Source organism: Daphnia pulicaria, chromosome 6 (assembly GCF_021234035.1).
Source record: "Daphnia pulicaria isolate SC F1-1A chromosome 6, SC_F0-13Bv2, whole genome shotgun sequence".
NCBI classification, from domain to species: Eukaryota; Metazoa; Arthropoda; class Branchiopoda; order Diplostraca; family Daphniidae; genus Daphnia; species Daphnia pulicaria.
Window position 1 is genome coordinate 21,779,486 of NC_060918.1, and position 24,863 is coordinate 21,804,348.

The 24,863-nt window shown below is 39.4% G+C and overlaps 7 protein-coding genes across 17 annotated transcripts; 3 read left to right on the top strand and 4 right to left on the bottom strand.

Moving 5' to 3' along the window:
• Window positions 1-2,878: 2,878 nt before the first annotated feature.
• LOC124342799 (origin recognition complex subunit 6-like) lies at window positions 2,879-5,208 on the bottom strand. Of its 2 annotated transcripts, XM_046795969.1 has the most exons (10): window positions 5,080-5,208; window positions 4,706-4,956; window positions 4,474-4,611; window positions 4,315-4,414; window positions 4,034-4,239; window positions 3,826-3,955; window positions 3,602-3,765; window positions 3,443-3,526; window positions 3,188-3,375; window positions 2,879-3,119 (listed from the first exon to the last, which is right to left on the bottom strand). In XM_046795969.1, the coding sequence occupies exons 5-10, from the start codon at window positions 4,237-4,239 to the stop codon at window positions 3,013-3,015; spliced, it is 879 nt and encodes a 292-aa protein (XP_046651925.1). In that variant the 5' UTR covers window positions 4,315-4,414; window positions 4,474-4,611; window positions 4,706-4,956; window positions 5,080-5,208; the 3' UTR covers window positions 2,879-3,012. The 2 variants fall into 2 exon arrangements, with proteins under 2 accessions (XP_046651925.1, XP_046651924.1); XM_046795968.1 differs by having other exon boundaries at window positions 4,034-4,414.
• Window positions 5,209-5,737: 529 nt separating this feature from the next.
• Window positions 5,738-9,758, bottom strand: LOC124342658 (glucose-6-phosphate exchanger SLC37A2-like). Its single transcript, XM_046795738.1, has 14 exons — window positions 9,545-9,758; window positions 9,328-9,444; window positions 9,088-9,266; window positions 8,707-8,785; window positions 8,015-8,150; window positions 7,810-7,891; window positions 7,480-7,697; window positions 7,245-7,406; window positions 7,005-7,157; window positions 6,811-6,901; window positions 6,592-6,740; window positions 6,311-6,512; window positions 6,143-6,240; window positions 5,738-6,053 (listed from the first exon to the last, which is right to left on the bottom strand). The coding sequence occupies exons 2-14, from the start codon at window positions 9,423-9,425 to the stop codon at window positions 5,967-5,969; spliced, it is 1,734 nt and encodes a 577-aa protein (XP_046651694.1). The 5' UTR covers window positions 9,426-9,444; window positions 9,545-9,758; the 3' UTR covers window positions 5,738-5,966.
• On the top strand, window positions 9,749-11,545 carry LOC124342760 (arginine-hydroxylase NDUFAF5, mitochondrial-like). 2 transcript variants are annotated; one of them, XM_046795903.1, is made up of 8 exons: window positions 9,781-9,914; window positions 9,987-10,054; window positions 10,160-10,299; window positions 10,353-10,457; window positions 10,520-10,831; window positions 10,894-10,980; window positions 11,049-11,193; window positions 11,252-11,545. In XM_046795903.1, exons 3-8 carry the CDS (start codon window positions 10,186-10,188, stop codon window positions 11,485-11,487), a joined length of 999 nt encoding a protein of 332 aa, XP_046651859.1. In that variant the 5' UTR covers window positions 9,781-9,914; window positions 9,987-10,054; window positions 10,160-10,185; the 3' UTR covers window positions 11,488-11,545. The 2 variants fall into 2 exon arrangements, with proteins under 2 accessions (XP_046651858.1, XP_046651859.1); XM_046795902.1 differs by lacking the exon at window positions 9,987-10,054 and having other exon boundaries at window positions 9,749-9,914.
• Window positions 11,490-12,961, bottom strand: LOC124342753 (threonine aspartase 1-like). The gene is made up of 5 exons (XM_046795892.1): window positions 12,757-12,961; window positions 12,414-12,697; window positions 12,165-12,348; window positions 12,004-12,102; window positions 11,490-11,943 (listed from the first exon to the last, which is right to left on the bottom strand). Exons 1-5 carry the CDS (start codon window positions 12,856-12,858, stop codon window positions 11,503-11,505), a joined length of 1,110 nt encoding a protein of 369 aa, XP_046651848.1. The 5' UTR covers window positions 12,859-12,961; the 3' UTR covers window positions 11,490-11,502.
• A 20-nt stretch (window positions 12,962-12,981) lies between these two features.
• On the top strand, window positions 12,982-15,293 carry LOC124342677 (histone acetyltransferase Tip60-like). Its single transcript, XM_046795774.1, has 10 exons — window positions 12,982-13,114; window positions 13,177-13,234; window positions 13,309-13,377; window positions 13,442-13,750; window positions 13,818-13,892; window positions 13,965-14,161; window positions 14,224-14,307; window positions 14,370-14,694; window positions 14,759-14,921; window positions 14,989-15,293. The coding sequence occupies exons 1-10, from the start codon at window positions 13,043-13,045 to the stop codon at window positions 15,203-15,205; spliced, it is 1,569 nt and encodes a 522-aa protein (XP_046651730.1). The 5' UTR covers window positions 12,982-13,042; the 3' UTR covers window positions 15,206-15,293.
• On the bottom strand, window positions 14,958-17,206 carry LOC124342718 (serine/threonine-protein phosphatase 2A regulatory subunit B'' subunit gamma-like). The gene is made up of 9 exons (XM_046795846.1): window positions 16,984-17,206; window positions 16,824-16,928; window positions 16,651-16,760; window positions 16,413-16,581; window positions 16,156-16,344; window positions 15,964-16,100; window positions 15,675-15,888; window positions 15,486-15,613; window positions 14,958-15,419 (listed from the first exon to the last, which is right to left on the bottom strand). Exons 1-9 carry the CDS (start codon window positions 17,116-17,118, stop codon window positions 15,302-15,304), a joined length of 1,305 nt encoding a protein of 434 aa, XP_046651802.1. The 5' UTR covers window positions 17,119-17,206; the 3' UTR covers window positions 14,958-15,301.
• An 80-nt stretch (window positions 17,207-17,286) lies between these two features.
• LOC124342766 (transcription initiation factor IIA subunit 1-like) lies at window positions 17,287-19,261 on the top strand. 9 transcript variants are annotated; one of them, XM_046795910.1, is made up of 7 exons: window positions 17,287-17,424; window positions 17,562-17,751; window positions 17,795-17,893; window positions 17,957-18,157; window positions 18,230-18,351; window positions 18,431-18,700; window positions 18,769-19,261. In XM_046795910.1, the coding sequence occupies exons 1-7, from the start codon at window positions 17,401-17,403 to the stop codon at window positions 18,874-18,876; spliced, it is 1,014 nt and encodes a 337-aa protein (XP_046651866.1). In that variant the 5' UTR covers window positions 17,287-17,400; the 3' UTR covers window positions 18,877-19,261. The 9 variants fall into 9 exon arrangements, with proteins under 9 accessions (XP_046651866.1, XP_046651867.1, XP_046651869.1 ...); XM_046795911.1 differs by having other exon boundaries at window positions 17,960-18,157; XM_046795913.1 differs by having other exon boundaries at window positions 17,963-18,157.
• Window positions 19,262-24,863: the final 5,602 nt, after the last annotated feature.

A 24,863-nucleotide genomic window follows, 5' to 3' on the forward strand; every position in this document is an offset into this window, starting at 1 on the left:
TATGCAATTTGTTAATGTTTAAATCAAGCTTGCAACGTTGAGAACTGTAAACAGAACAAAGCTCACTTGCTAGTCTTTAAAAAAAAATCCGGAAGTATACCGGAAGTAACCACAGCGCCTCAACCATTGAGCTGTCGTCAAATTAAACCAGATATTCGTGATCCCCATAAAATTTGGGGTCGATTAGGTGTGATTTAAACGAAATCCAAAATTTGGCCAAAATCGAGAATTTTCCTGAACTATAGTTCAGGAAAATTCTTGAAACCGGAAGTACGCGTACGTAAAAAACAGAACATGAACTTTACCACAAATTTTACGAGGATCACGAATATGTGGTTCTTTTGTGCGTCAGATCAATATTTACTAAACTACTGACAGAAATGAGAAAACCGGAAGTAGAAAAAAATACACATTTTTAAAAATCTACCAAGTGAGCTTTGTTGGGGGAATAGTTATCGTTAGTTATCACTAAATATTTCAACAAAATAACTGCCAATAAATGTTTAAAAAGATGTGCAAAGTAACTGAAACTGACTATTTGACAGCTGCAAATTTTCAAAAAGCCATCTAGCGTTAGAAAAAAGAAACGTCCAAGTAAAACTTTGTTTGCGCGCAAGAAGGGCCTGATTTTGGAATTATTACACAGACACAGAGTTTAACGCAACTAGATTATTAGTAGATAATCTACGAAAGTAAGTCAATTGTCGGGTACCTGGGCATAATCCCGTGGTGAGTAACTGCAGGTGTGTAACAGCAAAGGGTAGCGACCACTGAAGTGTTCCAACTCGTCGGTGAAGTAAGACAAGTTGTAGCAGCAAAAGCAGTGAAGCTAGATGAGCGTACGTCGGGAAGATAAGGATGGAGCAGAACGTTGCTGGATGTCCCTCTTCCTTCATGGACAAAGGTCAGCATTGGCTTCAGGATCTATTACGTGCTATGTAAAAAAATGTATTGCATTAATGAATTGAAAATATAACAGTTAATAAAGCATTTCAATCTTTACCTTTACTAACAAGCACACTGAAGTTTTAATGATAAAAACCGCAAAAATGGAAATCACAGCAACCAACAGGCTGCAACAGCCTTACTCCTCAGGTTGAGGTAAATTTCCTGATGCAAAAGAAAGTGTCATGAAGTATTGCAGCAGCGTGGTGATAGGTTATATTGATGCTTACCTTTATCATATGGTGCTGAATTTAGTAAGGCATTTGATGTGGTGTGGTTGGTGTGGTAGCAGTAATGGGGAAATACCTCGTCCCCACACATTTGTATTCCACGATATGTGAGCTTCACACATGAGTTTTAGGCTTTTGACAACATGATGGGTCTATTGGATGGAAAGTGACTGAGCGCTAAGTCAACTTTTTGGAATGACTGACAGTATGCATCTAGAATTTGAAGAAATAAGTTAGTACAGTATAAAAATTAGGAAATTAAGTAAAGATAAACCTACACATGATACGAAGTCCATTTTGGTAATTGAAATCACAGGAATATAAGTATCAATTAGCTACAATTTGTTTCGCCTATTATTTTGTTTGCCTGTTTCTCGATCAAAAACAACAAGGGCGACATAGCGACATCTGGTAATGAGTTTGGAATCCTAAGTTGGTTGCAATATTATTTTTTAAAAACCTGACAATAGAACTCCACCGAAAATAAAAACCCAATATTTTATTTTAAAAATACCAGACAATAGAACTCCAATGCTCGACAGTAGAACTCCACACGCGACAATAGAACTCCGATAATTTGAGCTACGACTGTGCAACCAACTTCAAAACTCATTACCAGATTTCGCTAGCGTCGCCTTTGTTGTTTTTACAAAATTGAACTTCGTAACTTATGAAGGTTTATCTTCACCTAATTTCCTTATTTTTATTCTGTACCAACTTATTTCTTCAAATTGAATATATACAATAGCCACGCTACAAAAGAAGAAGAAGGTATGGGCTAAAGGGCTAGTCGCTAGCCTGCGCCCAACAATTGAAGATTTAACTATGGCCGCCAGATGTCGTCTTCAGTGCCCCAGCCATAAACCCATAACCGATTAACCATAAAAGAAATTTTAAAAAATAACGATCAAATCCATGACGAGGACTTGATTTTACTAATCAGGCTTTAAGTAGAGCGACTGATTTGTAGTGAAGACCACGGAACGGACTGCATTTCATTTCCACTCCATCTTCGCTCAACATCTTCCAGAGGTGAACCGCTTCCGCTTTGCTGCTCTCGTGTCTCGTCCAACAGCATTCGCTCGGTGTGCACATGAAATAGCAGTCTCAGGATGAACTCTTCAGGGGTCTGTTTGTTGGCAAAGAAAAATTGTCGTTGACGGAGGGTTTCTTCGATGACTTTTTTTAAGTTTTGAAAACGACAAACGGACGAAAAATCAAAATTCTATCGTCAGGCAAGTCCGAGAAGTGAAAGACGATCATAACCTCGATCGTAATCGAGGTTTGAATGCGGTCACAATCACAATCAGCAGGGTCAGCGAATGTGAGTGGGAGCTTTCCTCCTTGCCTTTTTCAAATTGTCTCGTGGTTTCGTGAATGCGAGAAAAGAATTTTCCATTAATGACTCTTCTTAAATTACAATTAATAATCAACATTACAAGAAGCCAGAGAAAAACGGAGAAAACAGTTATTTTAAAATTTACAACAAGCCTCCAGCCGGCCTCCAGCAAGCCTCCCCCTGAAAGGATTCAGTTAATTAAAGGAAGTGCGAGGTTTAGGTTTTGAGTACTTGAGTGGGATCGCAATTGCTTTTTAAAAGGCGATTTTGTCTTTAAAAAAAGTAAAACATTAACGATACATTACTCAAATACTATTGTCTATCAAATACTGATGTCTCTAAGCAGAAAATCAGTAGTCTACCGTTTCCTTCAAAAACTCCTTTATTTTCAATGTAAAAATTATCGTTCGTTAGTGAGAAATCAAGTAAAATTGACAAGATTCACATATGTACATCCAAACCTCTGAATTAAGAAAAACCAAGGTACGAGATATGTTGTTACTGGCCCTTATTTGCTTCTTCTAGCATGCGTCGTTTCCAGGAGGCAAAGTCGATTTCAGGAAGCTCTTGTTCCGCGTCATATAAGCGTTTCTCTTCATCCATAGCTAAAAAATAGAAAAAGGGACTAATCAATTCTGAGAAAACTTACGTTTTTCGTAATAGTAATCAATACCTGCAGCTTTTGCCTCGACGACTTCAATGAAACTATGAGTTCTTTTTGTAGTTTTCGGTTTAGAAACCTGTTCCTTCTGCATTTCTTTACCCAATGTAACCATGGAAAGTACAAGTTTGTCAAACACCGATTTCTTCAAACCGCTCAATTCATGTAGTCTTCCTTTATCAACACCCATTCTCTTAACTCTGATGAAAAATAATTCAGCTTTAGATGACTGCAATAATTATTTGTATCAATGTAACAAATACTAACTTGCTTATTGACATGATTGCAGCAGCTTTAAATCCAGGATGATCCATGTTCTCCTGAAGACCAGTAGTACTCTGTTGACTGTATCTAGAGTTTAATGTAATGTATAAAATATTGGTTACTTGAAGATTCAAAGATATTTAAGGAATGAAAATCACTGACTTGGCAAGCAAATTCTCTGCATCACTGACTATTTCAGGACAGCCCAGTTGAACACAAACATCCTTGATAGTTACATCTTTATTTAAACCTAAAACTTGTTTAATTGTCTGTTTTGTAGCCCTGTAGGCAGAGTTCTTAAGGCCAGACAGTTTAAGAGATAAATCCTATTAATAGTCCAACAAATCATTAGACAACAGTAATAAAACGCCAATAGTATGTGTTACTTTATCCACAGTTTGATTTTCAGCTGAGGCAGCTAGATCTAAACACACCACCATCTGTGTTGTTCCTTGTATGTGAAATCCAGATGCTGCCGTTTTCAGATGAAGTAATCGTTCGTATTCCTGGGCTTTTCTAATGACGACAATGCACTCAATGAGCCATCAGTTTGTTGACAAAATGGACATGTAATAAAATTGAAAAATAGTTTACTTAATTGCTTTGTCCGAAGTAACTCCAAGACGTTTGGCAAGCTCAGGAATCATTATGATATTTCTGAATGTTGACCACTTGAGAGATTGACTGATTGGTGTGTTGAGAGTTGACAAAGTGCCACGAGACACTCGACACAAAACGGAATCGCTGTCTACTGTCTTCGTGCCAGCGCGCCAATAATAACAATGGCGACAAAATGCCATCTGTAGTCAAACAAGTATACTATCGAAAGCATCCTGAAAATTGGAAAATGGAGAGGCGGGTAAAAAAGTACGTACGAAATTTGAAAATGAACAAAATGTAAGAATGTTGTCAAAGCCGTTAATTGATGAAAATCTGAAAGGTCGGCGTGTTTTTCCTCTGAATTGAATTATTTTCCTGAAATGTTTCTAGTATTACAATAATTATTTTTATTTCTGCACAAATGTCTTATATACCTTATTCGTTCTTCCTTCTATGATTGATTGCAGCGGCAGTACTTCTATGATTGATTTGTCTCTTTCTTCAAAATCGGAATGTTTTAATTGAGAGATTTTCAAAAATAAATCATAGGAAAAGTGGATCAGCAGAGAAATCTTGAATCAATAAATCAATAGTGAAATAATGGAAACATAATGGTTTTTCGTAATTAAATAACACGTACAAAAATCTAGTAAATTGTTATCTTACCAAACCATTTAAAAAGTTTTCAGCTTAAAGTTGTCGGTGATTGGCAGTGAATAAAGTTTAAACCCAAATCACATCTCCAATAAAGTTGTCATTGAAACAATCCCCTTTTCCCCCCAAACCCCGTTTGCAAGTTGCAATACCGTTATCCTGTGAAGAGGAGCGAATAGCGTGAGCAGCGTTTAAAATCTTTTTTTGGTTTAAGATCATCGTGCAAATGTTGTAGTAGGGTTCCCAACGGCGCTAAATCGATCCTGGAAAAATTGAAAGCATAATTTCGATTAGATTAGTGGCAGTGGACATGAGATTTTTTTAACAGATTCTCTATTGCCTCGAAAATGTTAAAAAGTTCTTTAATATATTTTTTATTTAGATACCATCAATTTTAGATTTCATCAGTCGGGTCGTTGGGAGACATGTTTGGCGGAATGGCCATCACGCTTTGTTTTTTTTCTCAATGAAAGCACAGTTTCTTTCCTCTCTCGCCTTGCCCCCACCAGACACACATTATGACGCAAACGTTAGCACACATTCACCACCAAACACACAGGCAAGTTGAAAGAGAAAGGAAAAAAAAAATAAGGCAGAATAATAATAAGGGATGTAAAAAATTGAAAATTCTGTCCAGCTTTTTTTGAGGGGTCACTAAGATAACGGTGAATCGATCTATATTAACTCACGAGGGAATCTCGGCTTTTTTCAATCAACAAAAAAGAATGAGTGGAAAAAGGGGAGGGCGGGGGGGAAACACTCTACGAAAAACTTGTGCTCTGTACAATGTGCACAAACAGGATGTGGGAGGAAATCGGTTTTCAATGATAATAATAATTATATATAATTGTGAACTGAATTTGGAGGAAGGAAGAAGGCTTGTCTGCGTAGTCCCCACCAGTTGTCACGCGTGCACTTGGTATGCAAATCCACAGTGGAGAAAAAGGGATGACAACAACAATGTTCCATTTCGGGCACTTTTTTTTTTCGTCTTCTTTTGTTTTGCATAAAAAGGGGAGACAATAAAGAGAGTAGAAGGGCAGACCGAGCATGAAAGGAATGTAAAGCCGATCAAAACAAGCCGATCCACCGAAAAAGTTCACTTAGCGAACAAACATTAATTATTTTCTTAATTATTTTTCTCGGTAATGATGGTATAAAGCCAATCATGAACTTTCTTTTTTGATATAAAACAAAGGATGAATAAACGAGGCCAAACGTCAAGTAGTGTCGAGGACGACTCCTCTGTCCGTCTGCCCTTAGGCTACAAAAGTTAGGCCATACGCTCTCGCTTAAAGCGCATCTCCCGTCGTCGCTCGCGGAACCGCTCAATTTCGTGTTTGACCAGGCGAGACAGTAACTAAACGCAGAAAAGACTTTAGTTTGACCAGTACTTGGTGTTTGGTTTAAAAATCTGTTTAAAGAAAAATATGGTAAAAATGGACATACGACTAGAGCGATGACATCCGCAACCATTAGCATATAAAAGACATTGTCCCAACCGTAGTCGGAGACCGTTCCAGCTATTAGAGGACCAACAGCAGCTCCTGCATTTTTCACCCGTCAAATAAATCCTCTTGTTTTATGTTTAAAAAAAAAGATGTGTGACTACGTTACCGATTGACCCAGTGCCGTCAATAATGGCAGTAACGGTGGCTAGGGCACGTGCAGATCCCCGAAGCGACTGATGTGTACCCAACTCGGTCGAGACTGCCGTTGTGATTAGGGCGTAGGGACCATTCACCAGCAAGCCGACAGACATGAGAAGAAGAATATTGGACGCCAGACTTATCGTTCCAAACGTTTGGTAGATGAAGAGCTACCCGTGGGATTTTAAAAAAGAAAAAATTAAAACGTTTAAAATAGTTTTCTAGGAAAGTAATAACATTTTGTTTTACCATGGGAATAGCCACGACCAACATAACGGCGCATGTTACGGCACTCATGCCAGTAACGTCGCTCAATACGCCGGCAATGATACCGCCCACAATGCCACCCACGTCGAAGAGTGTCGATAAATCTGCGCTCTCGGAGGCATCGAAGGATGCTGAATTCATAAGAAAATAAACAATTCAGTTAAAATTAAAATAAAAGATGTTTTTATAAGAAAAACTTACTGGATGCATTGATGTACCGTGGCAACCAGAAAAGAAAGGTATAGTTGATGAGCTTGGCGAAGAAGAGGCACAAGGAGAATTCAATCACGCCCTATTTGAGAGGTCAACGGATGTTTGTTATTATGTCAACTATAGGCGTCGATGGCCTAGTCTAATTTCTGAAGAATTTTGGTGTTTATTCGATTAGATAGTACCGGAATGCGAAGAGCTTGAATAAATCCAATAGCTTTCTCCCTCCGGTGGAAGTCGGGATTGTTGAGGCTGACCGGCGCCTTTGCCAGGATGTCAGCGCTGGAAATGGTGATTTCAGAAGGCACTTTATCGGGAGTACCAACTTCGGTGGAATCCTAAGACACAGGATGTGCGGGAGGCGAAGAGGAAATCATTAGTTACAACCATTTATAAAGCTGATGCAAGAATCGAAATAGTGTTACCACGCTGTTGTCAGTCGGCGTTAACAACGATTCTCGTTCGGGGTCAATAGTGATGGACGAGCTGGCCGACGAGCTGGTGGAACCATTGGCATAGAGACGCATATTCCGGTTGCGACCGGGACTGCTACTTTCATCTTCAATGCTTGAATAACCACTGCGAATCTGTAAGCAAATTAATCATTACACAATTATAAAAATTGGCTCTTATTAGGCGGAAAGGAAAGTTAAATCGTACCTCTTCCTGCCGATTTCCGTGGTGATCAGGAGGATGGCACCCAACTGAGCGCGGGTCAGTCACCAAAAACAGGAAGATGATGAAACCCATGAAGCCGATGATAGCGCCGGGAATAATGAAGGACATTCCCCAATTGCTCTCGACAAAGTGGCCGGCGATAAGGGAGCCCAAGATGTTACCAACCGAAGTGTGAGAGTTCCAGATGCCGAAAATCAGACCTATTTGTGGGGACGACAAACCAATCATGAAATTAACAATGCAAATTTGCCCATGGTCCACTTGGGCCAAGGGACGGCAGTCTCGCAATGACTCTGGTTTTGACAGTTATACCTCTTTTTCCCTTTCCAAACCAGTTACCGACTGCAGTCACTACACCGGGCCATCCAGTGGATTGGGCAAAACCAGCTATCGTCTATGATCATTGAGTGGCGTATAAGTACACAATTGACATTGTTCATAAATAATGGGTAAGGGACTATCGAATTGACAATGGTAATATTGAGCAATTTAATCATTTGTTCAAAAGTGTACATACCTGGACTATGAAGAAGTAAGGTAACGAGTGGATACCTTGCGAGTAAGATACGCCGAATAGGTAGGTGAAAAAACCTGACGTGAGCATGCCCAACGCCAGGAAATAGCGCAAATTTACTCGCTCAGCAATGAATCCACTGCGATAGTCGTTAAAAAAAAGAGAGAAAAACAAAAACAAAAAAATTAATTTCAGTTCATTTTAGCGATGAATCATCGCCTTGCAGTCACCATTATGACCCACTAGCAAAAGGGGGAGTCTTGTATACACGTCTTAGATTACCCCCCCCCCCCCCTAAATAACAAACTCGCGGAAGTAGTTATGAGTCAACGCTTGGATCGGGTTGATTTTGTGGTATATACGCTACCGACATTTCTACACATAACAAGTTGCTGATTGGTTTGGGTCTTCCGGTGCATCCATACTTTAACTAGGGAAGTATGATAGGGGAATGGGGGTTATTTATCGGACGATATGGTTTGAAGATAAACCCCAGTCTGACGCATAGGAATGCGCTCTCCTTTTTTTCTTTTTTAAATAATGGAGGAGACAGAAATTGTTTTTGAAAGTGGAATATAGGGTGTAGGGAGGAGGAGTAGAAAAGGAAAATGTTTTTCATTTTTATAGATTTTATATAGGTCCTTAAAAAAGAGGGCGGAAATAAGTCCCTCTCTTGGGATTGGGATCAAACTCACCTAAGAAACATGCCGGCTGCGTAGGCAAAAAGGAAGGCCGAATCCAGGGTACCTAGCAAGGTCTGTGAATTTTTTCCATCTAGAAAAATAAAGGAAGAAAAATGCCGAAAGCTTTGTCAATATATCCGTTGTCTTCAATCGCCTTAAACCATGAATTTTACAGTTCATAAAACTTAAGTTTTTTGACCACCACATTGTCCCATTAGGCATCTCTATTTTTGTTGGGGTGAGGGGGATAGGAAGGGGGATAAGAGGGTCAAACTGGAGGAGGGAACATGAACATGTCACATGTACAAAGCATGTACATTGAAAATCTTGGAAACAACATGAGTATCAAGGTCACTTTAAATTTGAGAAAACACGAAATGACTAACAACTCACCAAATGGAGCCCAATCACACCAAGAGTCTTTGTTGTCATCATCAATGTGTGTTCCAGGTGGAGGAATTAAACCACTGCAATTCTGACTTAAAACATTCTTTACAACACTGATTGGTTTTCTTGACATGTGATATGCTGTGTAGGTGAAGAATGTTAGTAACAATATAGATGTTCGGTATCTATGGAAAGAATAGAATGTCATTACGTCAATCAGCTTGGTGTTTTCAAAAATAAACTTACATGAACGGTCTTGATCCTCTAAAGTTTGGGCAAAAACAACTTCCAAATTTCCGAATTATTGCGACACCCAAAGGCACATCATGGGCGGAATGAGGCATTTTGTTACAAGTAGACAAGCTACACATTGAAACAAAGGAATGGAAATTGCAAACAATTAGATCTTTTGTAAGCAATGAAGCTTGGTAAAGTAAACACCAAGGAAGTTTCATTTCCTTACCAAATTTCACGAAATCAATAACTAACTGCAAACGACCAGAGTAAATAGTCGGACAAAACTTTAGCCACGTATACACGGAACGGTGGTGAACAATTTTGTGAAAATTTTGAAGCTGGTCTATGTTGTCATGGGATACACAGCAGACAACAGAGCCAACAGCTGGGATTTCTACTTCAGTGCCTCAGGCTGTTTCACGCGCATCTGTACACATGCATAGTCTGCTATGCGATAAAGGAGGGATCTGGGGGCATATTTTATATTCGATCCTCTTCTTGTTTTTTGTTTGCTACTCACAGCTATTTAGCTCAGCAACAACAAAATATGTCCATAAAGCGTTTATCACTACTCGTCTGTCCGACTCAATTGCAAGGTTACTATATAAATTTATGTATTTTAAAATTTAAGTGAATTTTCAGACGATGACGGTTTTGTTGTCTGACAGTAACGATAAGACCGTCATGTAATTGCGTCAGTTCCGCCAGCTGCTAGTTGTATTTGCACAAGGCTAAAGTTAAAACTGTTTCTTAATACTCTTTGAGCTAACTCCAACCATAGCATATGGTAGGCTCATGTAAATGAACCTTACTTTAACTGATGTCTTGATTTATGAAATAGGTTACTTATATAATGGGACCAGAAGGATGAGTCAAAACAGCCACAACATGAATGTGTTTGATCGTTTGGCCAAGAAATTGCAAAGGGACCGAACTGCAAAGAATGAGGATTACCATCAATTTAACTACCTCAAGGATGAAGTATTTAAAGTTAAAAAAATTGTGTGGCCATGTTATGAGATTAAATAATTTAGGTTGGCAACAGATTATCAGATCGAGTGTATGACATCAACAGAAAATTCAAAAAAGGCCTGGATTTAGGTTGTGGGTATGGACATGTGAGCAGACATCTAACAAAGGTTGTCAGTAGGAGGACTTAATAAAATTTAGTTGTTTAACTAATCTTGTTTTTCAATTTTAGGATGCAGTGGAGGAGTTGGTCATGTGCGATCATTCAGCGTTAGTTTTAGAGAAAGCCTCGATACCGGAAGATACGACCATAAATTGTCAGAAAATTATTGTGGACGAAGAAAGTCTTCCCTTTGAAAAAGAGAGCTTTGATCTCGTTATGAGTAGTTTAAGTTTACATTGGGTAAATCAATTACCGAGCACTTTCTCTCAAATTATGAAATGCCTACGTCCTGACGGTGTATTTATTGGTGCTCTTTTTGGAGGCGAAACCCTGTACGAACTGAGGGGTTCACTGCAACTAGGAGAGACCGAACGGGAAGGAGTATGTTATAATTTTACTACTTTTTAATCGTTTAATTATCTAATTTATTTGTATCACTGTAGGGTTTCGCTGCACACATATCACCCTTCGCTGCAATCCGAGACATTGGTGGACTTCTTAACTCCGCTGGATTCACCATGCTAACCATCGTGAGAAATATTACACCCCCAAAGATGTTATATTATTAATTTCGACTAACAACGGTGTAAAAGGATAGGACACTGACGAAATAAGCGTAGGCTACCCTTCAATGTTCGAACTAATGGAAGATCTTAAAGGAATGGGCGAAAATAACGCCTCGTGGATCCGCAAACTGCATTTGCATCGGGACACGATGTTCGCTGCGTCAGCCATATATAAAGGTTTCTTGACATTTTCTTCTTTTTTCTTAATTTTGCTAATACCCCTTTTGATCAATAGAACTCTATGGAAATGAAGACGGGTCTATTCCAGCAACGTTTCAGATTATTTACATGATCGGTTGGAAACCTGATCCTTCACAGCCTAAACCCCTCGAGCGCGGAACAGGAGAAATATCCATTAAAGATCTCTATCGGCTCGATGAAGTCGTGAAAAATGCCACCGAGAACATGGTCAAGCAAACTGCTAAAGAAATTACTCACAATTTGGAGGATGACGACGGGAAAAAGATGTAACGCTTGTTGTTCTCCTTAATTTATTAGTTTCACAATAAAGCCTTCCATAGTCAACCTACTGGAATGTGATGAGTTATTTGCATTTGTCGGTGTCGCAAGCGACGTGTTTCGAGACACCCGAACAATAGCCTTTTCATGGTTAGTGCTCATGAAACCGACGACCATCGAATCAGTTGTGAAGGCCATGTTGAAATCTATCGAATCTTCGCTATAATACGCCACTAGAACACCACCCATCCGGTCATAGACGTCATCAGACAGCATTTCTGAATGGATGAACTCGTCACACATGAGCTCTTTCAAGTGGAAAGCCGGATCTCCTCGCTCTAATATGGTTTGACCAAGCTTCTTGGCCAAGGTTGTTTGGATGAGTTGCTCGCCACAACCAGAAGTTGACACAGCAACACCACCGGAGCTGGAATGCTGCGCCCAACAACCACAGCCGTAAACTGGCACCTATTGCAATATACACATTGTAAATGACTACTAAAATGAAAAGAAGGAATAAAGGAAAACCTGTCCAACTCGGCCGGGAAGCTTCATGGCAATTCCTCCCGAACTCGATGCACTTGCAATGTCACCATTCGTATCTATGCAAATTACTCCTACTGTATCCTAGATTTAAAAAATAACCATGATATTTGGATAACATTACTTTGGGAAACCAAATATATTACTTGACTTGGGTTTGGCTGCACTGTGATCTTTAGCCCACTTGATAAAGCTTTTCTGGATACTTCCAGCCGTTCTTTATATTTCTTATACTTTCTCATGGCTTTGTCAGATATAAGAGTGCTATTGTGAACAAGATTCAAACCTCGGTTTTTAGCAAAATCAGATGCTCCTTCTCCTACTAGAACACTAAAAAAAAGGCTGTGTTAATTTAACCACTCATTTTAAGTGATGCAAATGGTATTTTGAATTACAGTGGAGGTGTTCTACCAAGAAGTCTTGGTTCATTCTGGTATAAAATGATTTCTTTGGCTACCATTATAGGATTTTTAATACTTTTAAGTGATGAGACTGCTCCAAATCGTGTGTTTCTTTGATGTTTTAAAGACAACATGATTCCTGCATCACATTCAACTTCACCACTCTCAGTGAGATTGGAGCCGTATCCTGCATTAGTTAGTGGTGAATCTTCTAATATGCAAACCAATTCACACGCAACATCTAGTGCAGATTTTCCTTCTTGCAATAAAGCTGCTCCCTGGGAAAAACTTATCAAGTCAAACTATGAAACCATGAATCACTAATAGAAAGCCATGCCTTTTCACACGATATTTTGCAAAGTTTTTTGTAAATAGCTTCAGATTTTGAACTATGGCAGCCTGCTCCAAGATGAATAGCAACAAATCCATACTGTGACATTTTTGCACTTTTATGGTTTAAATTTTGTCGAGAATTTTCATAACCGAAATTTCATTTTACAATTTGAAATGGGACTGATCGGTCCAGTTTGTGAGAGAGCTAGCAGAAGACTACCATTTCCAACCGGCAAAAGCGGCAATGTCGCTCATGGCCGCGCACTGTTGTTTTGAAAGCTTTTTCTCTAATGAAGACCGAACAGTCATTGTCAAAAATGAAAGAAGAGATTGTAGATAAAGATCTGTTTTCAGATTCAACTGTATGAATTTTTACATTATTTCATTAGAAACCATGTTTAATTTTGTTTATTCTATTATCTAGGCATCTGTTGTTGAAGGCTGTCGGTTGCCTGTACGGATGAGAAACACCGAAGACTGGCGTAACATTTGTTGCTTTGTTATCATTTTATAGATTTGAAAGTTTAATTGTGGTTTTTCTTTTATTATCATTTAGCTCTAGCCGAAGTACTCAGTGTCAAAGATATCTGCAACATCAGGATGTTTTATGTCCATTACATTGACTGTAAGTTTTGTATATGCTATGTTTAACGATACATCATCTTACAAAATTTTTAATTCAACTCTAGTCAACAAACGACTTGATGATTGGGTCTCAGAAGATTTCTTAGATACGAGAAAAATTCAGTTTCCTAGAAAAGATGGAACTCAAGTAGGCACAGGCATGAGTACTCCTAAAAAAGTTGGAGGAACAACTGGTTCTTCCCGTCCTTCTTCCCCACTAGCTGCATCCAGTGCATCAGACCTTACTGTCAATGGGTCTGCTCTACTGGCTGCAGCAATACAAAAGAGAAATGGAAGAAAACGTAAAATTGGAGAAAAAGAAGAGCCCAGTCCAGGATCTATTATTCCAATCCCACCTGCCAAGAAACTTATAAGTAAAGTTATTTTATTTCATTAATTCTTTACATTTTTCATAAATTCTTTTAAATTTTATTTTTATAGAAATTGAAAAAGAATTACCAGCAATCCCCACTCTGCCACCCACCGTAGTTAGCGATAGTTGTGCTGTTCCTACAAGTAATTAGTCATTTTTTCTACAAACTATTTATTATATATAAATGATTATGAAAACTAAAATTTTCTGCATAGGTGATTCAGTTTGTGAGGTAGGAGATGCTAGCTCTCCGGCCCCACCGTCCACCCCTGCACCGACGACACCAGGGCCACGTCAATCGGGCAGTCTTGTTACACATCACGATGACGTTGTAACACGAATGAAAAATATTCAAATGATTGAACTCGGCAGACACAGAATAAAACCTTGGTATTTCGCACCCTACCCTCAGGTATGTCATCATCTAACGAACGTAAAGATCCGAAATGTTTACTATTCTTTTTCAAAAATTAGGAAATGGTTCACCAAGCTTGTATTTACATATGCGAGTTTTGTCTCAAGTACCGGAAAAGTGAAAAATGTCTAGAACGTCATCTGGTAATTTAAAAGTTTACGCTATATTTTTAATTGGATGATCAACCCTTAAACTTTTTCTACAGATGAAGTGCAATCTTAGACATCCGCCAGGCAATGAAGTTTACCGCAAACAGACAATTTCTTTTTTTGAAATCGACGGCCGTAAAAATAAAGCATACGCTCAGAACCTATGCCTGCTAGCGAAACTGTTCCTTGATCACAAGACACTGTATTACGACACTGATCCGTTCCTCTTTTACGTCATGACTGAAGTGGATTCACGAGGTTTTCATATCGTCGGCTACTTTAGCAAAGAGAAAGAAAGCTCGGAGGACTACAATGTCGCCTGCATCTTAACATTACCACCCTATCAACGGAAAGGATATGGAAAACTTCTTATTGAATTCAGTGCGTACAGAATCGTCAACCTAAGGGGAAATATTTTTTAAAAACCATTTTTGTTTACGTAAAGGTTACGAGCTGTCCAAGTTCGAAGGCAAAACGGGCTCGCCAGAAAAACCTCTGTCCGATTTAGGGTTGCTGTCTTATCGCAGTTACTGGGCTTTTACAATCTGTGATATTCTGATGAATATGAAACCATCCAGTGAAGGTGAACGTCCTCAAATTACCATCAAGTAAGTGATGTAAATTACTTCATTCTAGAGCTCACGTTGACAAACGAATTTGTTTTAATTTAAATAGCGAAATTTGCGAAATGACGAGCATTAAAAAAGAGGACGTGGTGTCCACCTTACAGCATTTGAACCTCATCAATTACTACAAGGGGCAGTACGTACTCATTCTGAACGAAGAAGCGATGAAAAATTGCATAAAAAACAAAGAGAAATGGAAATTACACATCGATCCCAAATGCTTGCACTGGACACCGAAAGACTGGTCCAAAAGAGGGAAATGGTGATGAGATCGCACCTACAATCCATTCCGCGATCTTGCTACTTCTTTGCTTTTTTTTAAAAAAATACACTCACAATTTCTATGTACAAGAATTCCAAATTCAAATGTCCTGTTTCTCTTGGTTATTCTTGTCTGTTACGACAACAGCTTCACGGTTCTCGTATGTCCAAAATCCATCCAAATCAATCAAGATATTGATCACAGTTTCACCGTATCCACTGAGCCAGAAAACGTTCAATGACAATCTTATTCTAAAAAAATTCTAAATGAACTTTGTGTGTTACCAGTTGATCAAATCTTGTAAAGTGATTTTTGACGGGTCGGCAGGACGCACCATATCGAAAATCTCATCATTCACGTCGTCAAAAGCAACGACTTCTTGTTTGTGCTGCTGCATCAACTCTTGAACCCCCTGCAAAGCATTTTTTTTTTCAAGATAAGAAAGTCAAAAGGTCAAATGAGGAAATTAATACTTTGAAGTAAAAATGGAGGTCAAAAGTGTTGAGATGGTTTCGATGATTGACGTCCAACAAACGGAAAAAATACTGAAGTGCTTGTGGTTCCTTTTTATTGTCCATGGCCAATACGAAATCCAAGTACGTTTTATAATCCATTTCTTTCTCATAGGTCATGCACTCCTCGAATACACGTTGAATGAAAACTCGCGTCAACGTGCCAGTTCCGAATCTGAAAAAATTCAATTTAAAAATGTCTTCAATGTACAAAAGAAAATACTGTAAATTGAAACATATAGTAAATTACCGTCTGAGCTCTTCCTGACAAAGCATGCCGTTTCTGTTGGTATCTAAATTTAAGTATTGACCGTAGACTCTCAGAGCGGAGGGCGCAGAAAACCAGTTTGAATCCTGTGCATCTTTGGGCAGCTCTTCATCCCGTAGCTGATGAATTATAATATTTTTAGCGAGAAGAATGACAAAAGAATATACTAATTACCTCTAAAAGTTCGTCCAGAAAACCAGAAGCGAGAATATCCTGTATCCTGACTTTGCCTAGCTTTAATGGATCTAGGAAGAAGAGGAACTTGCGTACGGCGGTACAGACGTAAAACGAATGGAATGACTTTTCAAGCCCTTCTAACTGTGGCAATGTTGGGATAAGTTCAGTTATGTAGTTCTCTAAATCCTGGGAAAAACAAAAATAGATAAGTAAATTACATATTGCAAAAACAAAAATTTATTGCTGATGTTCACCATTTCAGTAAGCAGACCTTGTCCTGTGGCATCATATAATGAAAGACCAATTCTAGTTTGCTGTAACCAAACTTTCCTCATGATGTAATTGAACACTGCCATGGTTGATATTCTGCCATGAATATCATTCTGCAATAGCCTTGCAAATACGTCTGGTGTAAAGAACGCTCTGTATAGGGGAATTCAAAAAGAATAACTTGATATTCCCAATCAAAAGTTTACATGTCTTAACTCTTACTTATATTTCGGACCAGCTATGTTGCCCACTTTGAGAAAATCAATATAATTGATCATCTGCTCAGAACCAGCAGGAGGGCTGTGATTTTTGTCTAGTAAAGTCCAGAGATTCTAAAGACGGGATGAAAATCTTATTTACCAGTAGCACAAACACTGGCAATGACATTAACAAACCTGCAGTTCATTGTTATCGAGGAGTTCTTTGCTCTTCTTCTGAAGGAATGCTGTTCTAGCTTCTTCTCTCAGTTTAAGGCTAATCATGTTTTCATGATTAGGGAGCTGTGTAACAAAAACATAAGAACTTTATAGGGAATCAATTAGAAATTATGCTTACTTTGGTATAGAACTTTGGAACTGGCATGCTTTCTTCCGAGCATTGCTTGCTATATTTGAGACCTTCGGAATACAACTTTTGGAAGGTCTCCTCATCTTCGGCATTTAAAACCAAAATCTCGGATTTTTCATCCATCTCGTTGATGAAAATCAACGAATACCGAGGCCGCTAATATAAACGTTTCTTGTTCATTCGATTCAAACGTGTCGAAACGATAACAAACGGCTTTACTTTAAGCAGAAAGAATGTTTTTTTCGACCGCTAGATGCTATGCTTAGCCAAAATCACGCTTCGTGGCGCTGCCATCGGGGGCATTTCGATATATATTGCCGCGTCAGTCTTAGTTTTCATGTCGGCTTCCTGTTGAACGAAGCCCTCCCGGAATTGAAATCAAATAAAATTCAATTTCGTTAAAGAATGGCCGCCAATCAGGCACTCGTGGTATTTATTTACCTTTTACTTTATGATAATATTTCATGGGGAATAGTACCTGGAAACTGTTGTTGCATTGACGATTCCACGAGCTCGATCTCTCTCCTCGTTGGTCTAATTAAGGACTTATATTTCTTTTTTTGTAGTCGAAACTGTATCGTGGCGTTATTGAAGATGTTATCAACGGGGTTCGAGAGGCGTTTCTTGACGAAGGAATCGATGAGGCTGTACTTCTTGAATTGAAGCAGAATTGGGAAAACAAATTGCAGTCCAGCAAAGCAATCGACCCTGTGACCGATCCTGCTGAAACTTCTCTCCAAAGCAAACTGCAACAAAGTATCCAATATCGATTATGAGACTTTATCATGTATGAAAAAAGGGTCTTCTTTGCCGTCAAAAGCAGGTCAGCAGGCTAGCTCTACAGCTCCTGCGAACAATTCTACACCTCAACAGGCAGCCCCTACGGCAAAGCAACCAGGTAGTTGGGTATACCGTTACATTAAGTATTGCATTATTATTAATTGTTTCTTTATTTTCTCTGAAGCAGCAGCAGCAGCCCAAACCCCAGCGACTACCCCTAATGCAGCTACAGGTGCAGCAACAACAGCAGCAGCTGCAGCCCCTGCTACGACAACAGTAAGGACGGTGCCAGTCCAAATCACTGTTCCTCCTCAGGCTGGAGTAGCAGGTCATACAGCAGCCAAGAGCATCACTGTTCACGTTCCAGCTCATGCTCTTCAAGGTTATTTCCCAATTGAATCTCGTTCGTACTAGCTCCAATCTAATTTCTTTACTATTTGTAATAATGTCACAGGTGGCGCAGCGGGAGCGCAGCTGCAAACGATCCTGAGTTCACCGGCTGTGACGGCGGCTCTCTCTCTTCCAGTTGAAATGGCCACGACTGTCTTGCAGCAGCACATTAATAACGCGTTGCAGGTACCATTGGTTGAAATTGAATCCACTCGAAAGTGTTTATAATAATGTGTGTACAATGCATTATTACTTTTCTTTGTAGTCGACAGCTGCACGGAGCCAATCGCGAACTGACAATGGAGGAGTCACACAGTTGGATGGACCCGGAGACTCTTCGGACGACGACGACGATGTTGAAGATGATGACGACGACGACGTGGAAGAAGAGGACGATCATGACGACGAGGAGATTGACGCAGACAACGAAGAGAACGCAGACGAGGAGCCACTCAACTCTGAAGATGATGTGACTGATGATGATCCCTCAGTGTTATTTGAAACTGATAACGTCGTCGTGTGCCAGTACGACAAGGCAAGGATTTGAATTTTAGCATTCGAATTGGAATTGAAATGTTTTAAATGACTTTATCCTTTTTTTAGATTACGAGAAGTCGAAACAGGTGGAAGTTTCATCTCAAGGACGGCATCATGAACATTAACGGTCGCGATTACGTCTTTCAAAAGGCCAACGGTGATGCAGAGTGGTGAAAATATTCAAGGTTGAAATTGCGCTACTAGGGGAAAATCAAGATAATGTTTCATTTAATACAATCCGGAGGAATTTCGCTTTCAATTTAAGGATTTTTCGTGTGCCTGTGCGTGTGTGTGCATGTGCGGAATTTCTTTTTTTTTTTTCATGTCGGGTGTTGGATGAGCGGTGGAGAGGAGAAAATACCTGGGGACAAAGAAACAAAAGCCATTCGTGTTTGTCCTCCCTCGCTTCTTTTGTTTCTTTTTTTGTTAACACACAAAACTTTCCGAATTCTTTTTTTTGTCTCATCTTTTCCCTGTTCGCTGCAGAAGCTGTTGTCGCCCCCTTTTGATTCAGGAATATTTAGAAGAAGAAGAAAATATATGTTTAAATTCCCAAGAATTGCAATTAGTTTTCGAGAAGATTCTAATAACGTGACCCAAAACTAGTCCAAGACCCAGGGGACAATGTTACTAATTACGGTACCGAAAAATTCTTGTAATCGTATACAGTTGGTGGTGGACATTTTCAATGTTTGTCGGAAGAAATCTAGATTAGGTTGTATACATGGGAAGTCATTCAGGCGAGCGTACGGGGACTTGAAAGCTAATAACCAAGTGGTCAAAAGCTTACATCCATTTGCAGTCATCACCGGGGAATTGCTCATCCAACTATTGGATTCGGTACACGTTAATGGAGTTTTTACACGATAGCAGCATGGTAGGAGTTGGCGTCCGCCAAAAAGTTTCTTAGATCCGTTAAAAGGCAACCAGCACAAAACTAAACGAACTTTGCTGTTGCCAGGGCCTTAGGATTCGACCTGCTGGACTCATAATCAAAACTAAAAAAAAAACGAGGGAAAAAGTTTCAACAAGGACGGACTGGGGCGTTCTTCCATCTGCTTATCATGAAAATAAATGCAAAAATGTCTTTTTGAAATGGTTGATGTCACAGGGGAGGACATGTTTCATGTGAATGATATGACATGAACTAGTGAAATGTTTACAGTATATTCAGGATGGCTTTTAATCGCGTGTCACAACATCCGTTCCTAATGAGCGCTCCCAGTCGTTGGGGGCTGCTGCTGCTGCTGCCTGTAGCTAGCCGGATGGATGGTTCCATGTTTTTCAAGTGGTGACGACAAAAGACGGCCAACCAGTCACGCACATGCTTAAAACACATGCCAAAATGTAACTTTGTTCACGTATACCCCAGCAATTGGAAGGACCCTGTAAACTATGAAAAAAAACAATCATGGAAATAATTTGGTTAAAATAATGACTCTTATTTAATGTGATGATGGAAGAACCTAAGTCATTAATTAGAACAAGTAGACCTACTCACCAGTTTTACAGAAACCATTTCACGTCGCTATGGTGATCGTCCGTGCGTGTATAATTAGACAATTAATTGCCTTTGATTCCATGAAATCTAAATCAGGTCATATAGTTCCGATTTGACACGAAAAGTTGAGTCAATTATATCGCACGAAAAAATGGTTTTAAAAACATACAATCAGTCAAGTTACAGTGGCAACTTTGGTCGAAAGTTCGCATCTCTTGAATGTGAAACTTTAAAAGTGAAAAGTCCAATTAATTTTATAATTAAATGATTCTACCATGTCACACTTAGAATTCACCCTTTATTCGTCGAGCCATTGTTTAAGTGCATGTTAAAAACAACAGCAGTATCCTATAAGCACATGAGAAAACAACACAACTTTTTTGAAGGGCGTAATAGCTTTTAGTCATTTTCGGGAGAACGAATCTAAATATTTTCACTTGATGGAAAAAGTTTTGGGGAATTAAACAGCGACGTTGTTGAGTTATTCGCTTATGCGATGACAGCGGATCCCTCGAGTGTTATCCCAAGACTATATAAATAACCTCCGTCGTTATTACGATGCCTATCATCTTAGGGCTTCAATTAAGATCCTCCGTATAATGGGATTAAAGCGAGTTTTGTATTTCGAATTCATTGGATGATGACCTTTTTAAGTTTTTAAAAAATAGGGTGGGATCCTTTAGCTAATAGATTGCAGCACGCAGGACGAAAGGGTTGGAGGAGATCGGATCTTACTTTTATTCCACCGGGAAACTGCTGCGTCATTCCTAGCGGCTCGTGGCTGCACTATGCAACGTGAATATTTCAACAACCGCATTCTCTAGTAGTGATGTTGCGATATATTTCGAAAAATAAAAAACCACTCGAGAGTATGCCTGATCCTCGCTGACCCATATCCTATACAACCCATAAACCGTCTGGCCTCGATACATGATATGAAAATATGCAAAACAGGATCAATATTGAAGTATCATACCAGACGGTACATCACAGATGAATACCATTTTATTGATTCGAATAAATATGCCGACGGCTGTACTCAAAATGCATATTGATGGGCACATTAATCTCATCCATCATCTCGCCTATCTATTCATTTTTCGCTCGTTCCCTAATTGGCCGTTGGTTGATATTCCGCCGTGTGCCTGACTCATCGTGTTTGGCGATTGCTGACGAAATGACAATACGGAAAGAATAGTTGATTCGTGATCAGTCACGTAGTGACACCATCTGGGAGTATTATTTGATTGGTTTTGTACGTGTCTAGTCCGCCCACTTACGCCTTTAAGCGAACCCCACTGTGGGTGTGAATGTCTCCTAACGATCGTTACGATAAAAGGATTGCAACGGGGTTCAAGAGCATTCCACACTTCATTTTCATTACGTCTACAGAGGAAATCTTGTCATTGTCTAATTGAAGTAGTCAAGGTTCGAATCTTTACATGCAGAAAGGAAGTGATTGTCAATCATTAGATCTATTTGTATCTTAATTAATTCAAATTAATAAATTTCAAATAAATAAAATCCGCAGTTAAATTAAGGATAAAAGCAACAGAAATTTCTGTTAGATTTAAGTACTTGGAAGTAAACATTCGCCGGGAAAAATAAGGTCTCAAGGTCTTTTCAAGGTTTCGACGTATTTGTTTTCCCGACACCTGGGCAAAGGATCGATCCTGGTTACTTTTCAAAATAGCATGGGAATTCTTCCATTCCTGGCGCTAGCATAGAATGTTGCCTGCTATTAACGAGTGCTGCTCTCATCATTCACCGAATTTCTTAATCGAATAATAGCGCACTCACAGTTTCGGATTGACGGAGAGTTATTACGAGGCGAGCACAGCACGGCTTGTTGCGCAAAAATAAGCTTTTAGGAAATGAATTTTTCATCGTCTACTATATATATACAGTATACGCACAGACTGCAATATAATAATGGGCAACTTTGTCATTGCCCACATTAGTCGAAGGACGAGCCGGAAAAACGTGTTCAGCCTTCGCGTGCAGGCTGCCAAGACACCGTCGTAAAGTTTCCTTAGTATTAAATTGGCTTCACAAAATGTTCCAAAAAGAAATGAAGTCGTATTTAAACGTAGATACGACTTTCTACTATGTAGTTATAACGAAACGTGTATATCATCTTTACTCACTCGATATTCCAGAGATCCAGACGAGAATGAAAATATTTGGTCGGTGCAACGTGTAACGTGATAAGCCTCTTTCGTAATCAGTTGAAAAAGAGGTTGCATTACGATCGGAGAAATCCTCATTAGCTGGGAGCCGGTGTAGGGTGAAATATCCTGTGAAAAATGATTGGTAAATATTGATTTTAAAAAAATGAAGCACCTTTTAACTTATTCACCTACGTCAGCAGAGTCCGGACAAAAGTTTCAGCTGCTTGGATCACATTAAGTGCCAGACCATTATTTTGTTCAAATCTCAAGGAGATGATGTGTTCTTGGTTGCTGCAGTTCTGTCTGGTTTATTGCCCTATACATAATAAACAATGCGACTGATGTTAAGTTATTTATAGCGGCTACACACAGAGTTATCGTCAATTCAAAAAGTTGTTGATAAAGTTTGGGCAATTAAAGTCGGATATCCTGGGTGAGATCTCGTATAATTAGGATTAAAAGCCTATACCCTAGACCAAAGTAGAAGGCCATAAATACTGAATGATGAATAATAACGTGAGCGAATTCATAGGTGGGATGAAAGTTGTGTTTTTGGTTCTCCTGTGCAGCCGATCCTGCGCCTGGTAGAATCGCACTAATTTCACGGCTGACGTAATCATTTTCTAGAGAAATACAACGTGAATAAAATAGAACTGCTTTTAAAGTATATTACCATTAACGACTACATGCATAGCCAAATGTCCCGCTGCTGCGTTTTACAAGGAACTGTAAAATTGGCTGTGAAAGGCCGAATAAATATTCAGGCAAAAGTTATATAAAATGGGTCCGAAAAAAATAAACTCGGCTATACGAAACCACTTAGCTAGCTTTCTCTTTCCTTTGACAAAAGTCTTTTTGATCAAAGGTTTATATTAACTTTGAATAAACTTTTTTGGCTATACATGCACACAGACCTTTTGACTTTGTATTTTGTATCTCTGTAATTTCTCTCGTGCGATAGTCATTCAGTATGCACGAAACTTTAAACTCGTTTTCCCGAACGCAGCTGCAGGATCGATCGTGAGATTCCTGGAACGGCGCAAAAGTCTTTCAGTGGCGTCTATCGATCGGCTGTCGACGTCGCTCGCATTCGTACATCTATCATAATAGGCCGCGCGGGGTTATTATTCAGACAAGAGTCACAGTTCCTTCAGTTGGGTTGTCACAGGATTCCTATAATCGAATTTTAACAGCTGCCGAGGACTTTTGGACTGACGAAGTCTGACGTGTTTTACAATTATTCGATCGGTCACGTTGTCAACCAACGGGAAATGTTACATTGGCTCCGTTAGCCGATTTCCGCAAAACGTGTCCCACCTTTCACGTGGTTACATTTCTAGAAAAATAACAAACAGAACCCGAAATGAAAAATACCGGCCGGGAAAAATCGATATGAGCCAAAAAGTTGGGTGGGATCGGTTAGGTTCATTCTCGAAATTGATTGACACTTCAGGGTCCACGCCAATAGCTTCGTTACCTATGCAAATTTAGTCCCCCAATGAATGCTCACTAGGTCCTAAATGTGATTCAAGTTCATTTAAAGGAAATTCTTTGAATAGCAAATCGACTATTGACGTCAGCCGCTTTTTTCTTTCAAATTTGCCATACACTGGCGAACGACATTATCGCGGCAATTCCCCTGTGAAATGTTCCCAACTTTAGACTTTAAAAGCTTTTGCCAAAATAACGTAGCTGCCTGCGACATCGTGTTGTGACACAATGTCGATCCAGCACTTTCCTGTTTGAAATACCGACCAACTATACACGTAATCGATTCGTATGCTCAAAAAGGTCAAATAGTCAAAGTGTACCTAAAGTTTCTGCGTGTGGTTTTCAGGCAGCAAATCTCACCGTGTGTGCGACGACTTGATCGATCACGCACACAGACGCGTCCGCAGGCCAATCTCATTGTTCAAAAGCGTGCAGCCCTTCGTACACAAAATCCAGACAGCTGTATAATTTTTAAAAAGTAAAAAAAAATGTAAAACATTAGTCTTTTACCAAACAATGTGATGACGTAGTTGCTGACCTGAACCGAAGCGAATGAAGATCCTGTTTTCTTTGCTGATGAATATGGGAGAAAATTAAATCTGATATTCCACCCGGGATAGACATGAATGGTTCAACAAGTCGAGTCATAGTATGGTTGGAAAATAATTCCGCCGGATGATGGATGGGTCGATAGAAATGCGCCAGTTGGTGGCGACCCTGGTGAATCATAAGATATTAGTGTCGTCATTTTGTTGGTGGTCTGTGCGTCATTTTCAAAAGGGCGTCCTCCCCCCTTTGAATATAACCGATCGGAATAGTCGTTGGCAATCATGATTAAACATTATGCAGTTTTCGAATCACTATTATTCCACCGAACACCTAATGACATACATGTCGTCTAATTACCATCTGTTGTACAAGTCAGTCAATTAACCACGATTGATAATCCAAACTCGTTTCGTTGCACGTGGTCATTTGTTGGCTGAAACTTTCTAAAA

Bases quoted from the DNA above. Each gene is read 5' to 3' on its own strand.
- LOC124342799 (XM_046795969.1), bottom strand. From the start codon at position 4,239: ATGGCATTTTGTCGCCATTGTTATTATTGGCGCGCTGGCACGAAGACA. The intron at 3,956-4,033 runs GTAAACTATTTT...TGTCGTCATTAG, and splicing joins ACTTCGGACAAAGCAATTAA to AAAAGCCCAGGAATACGAAC. The intron at 3,120-3,187 runs GTATTGATTACT...TCTATTTTTTAG, and splicing joins CGTCGAGGCAAAAGCTGCAG to CTATGGATGAAGAGAAACGC.
- LOC124342658 (XM_046795738.1), bottom strand. From the start codon at position 9,425: ATGCCTCATTCCGCCCATGATGTGCCTTTGGGTGTCGCAATAATTCGG. The intron at 7,698-7,809 runs GTATAACTGTCA...CCCCACAAATAG, and splicing joins GTTTGGAAAGGGAAAAAGAG to GTCTGATTTTCGGCATCTGG. The intron at 6,054-6,142 runs GTATGTCCATTT...TTCTGCGTTTAG, and splicing joins CGGATGTCATCGCTCTAGTC to TTACTGTCTCGCCTGGTCAA.
- LOC124342760 (XM_046795902.1), top strand. From the start codon at position 9,866: ATGTCCATAAAGCGTTTATCACTACTCGTCTGTCCGACTCAATTGCAA. The intron at 10,832-10,893 runs GTATGTTATAAT...GTATCACTGTAG, and splicing joins GAGAGACCGAACGGGAAGGA to GGTTTCGCTGCACACATATC. The intron at 11,194-11,251 runs GTTTCTTGACAT...TTTGATCAATAG, and splicing joins TGCGTCAGCCATATATAAAG to AACTCTATGGAAATGAAGAC.
- LOC124342753 (XM_046795892.1), bottom strand. From the start codon at position 12,858: ATGTCACAGTATGGATTTGTTGCTATTCATCTTGGAGCAGGCTGCCAT. The intron at 12,349-12,413 runs GTAATTCAAAAT...CCTTTTTTTTAG, and splicing joins CTTGGTAGAACACCTCCACT to TGTTCTAGTAGGAGAAGGAG. The intron at 11,944-12,003 runs GTTTTCCTTTAT...ATATTGCAATAG, and splicing joins TTCCCGGCCGAGTTGGACAG to GTGCCAGTTTACGGCTGTGG.
- LOC124342677 (XM_046795774.1), top strand. From the start codon at position 13,043: ATGAAGACCGAACAGTCATTGTCAAAAATGAAAGAAGAGATTGTAGAT. The intron at 13,378-13,441 runs GTAAGTTTTGTA...ATTCAACTCTAG, and splicing joins TTATGTCCATTACATTGACT to TCAACAAACGACTTGATGAT. The intron at 14,695-14,758 runs GTGCGTACAGAA...GTTTACGTAAAG, and splicing joins AAAACTTCTTATTGAATTCA to GTTACGAGCTGTCCAAGTTC.
- LOC124342718 (XM_046795846.1), bottom strand. From the start codon at position 17,118: ATGGATGAAAAATCCGAGATTTTGGTTTTAAATGCCGAAGATGAGGAG. The intron at 16,761-16,823 runs GTTTGTTAATGT...TCCCGTCTTTAG, and splicing joins TCGATAACAATGAACTGCAG to AATCTCTGGACTTTACTAGA. The intron at 16,101-16,155 runs GTAATTAGTATA...ATAATTCATCAG, and splicing joins TTCTGGACGAACTTTTAGAG to CTACGGGATGAAGAGCTGCC.
- LOC124342766 (XM_046795910.1), top strand. From the start codon at position 17,401: ATGGCCGCCAATCAGGCACTCGTG. The intron at 17,425-17,561 runs GTATTTATTTAC...CTTTTTTTGTAG, and splicing joins CCGCCAATCAGGCACTCGTG to TCGAAACTGTATCGTGGCGT. The intron at 18,701-18,768 runs GCAAGGATTTGA...TCCTTTTTTTAG, and splicing joins TCGTGTGCCAGTACGACAAG to ATTACGAGAAGTCGAAACAG.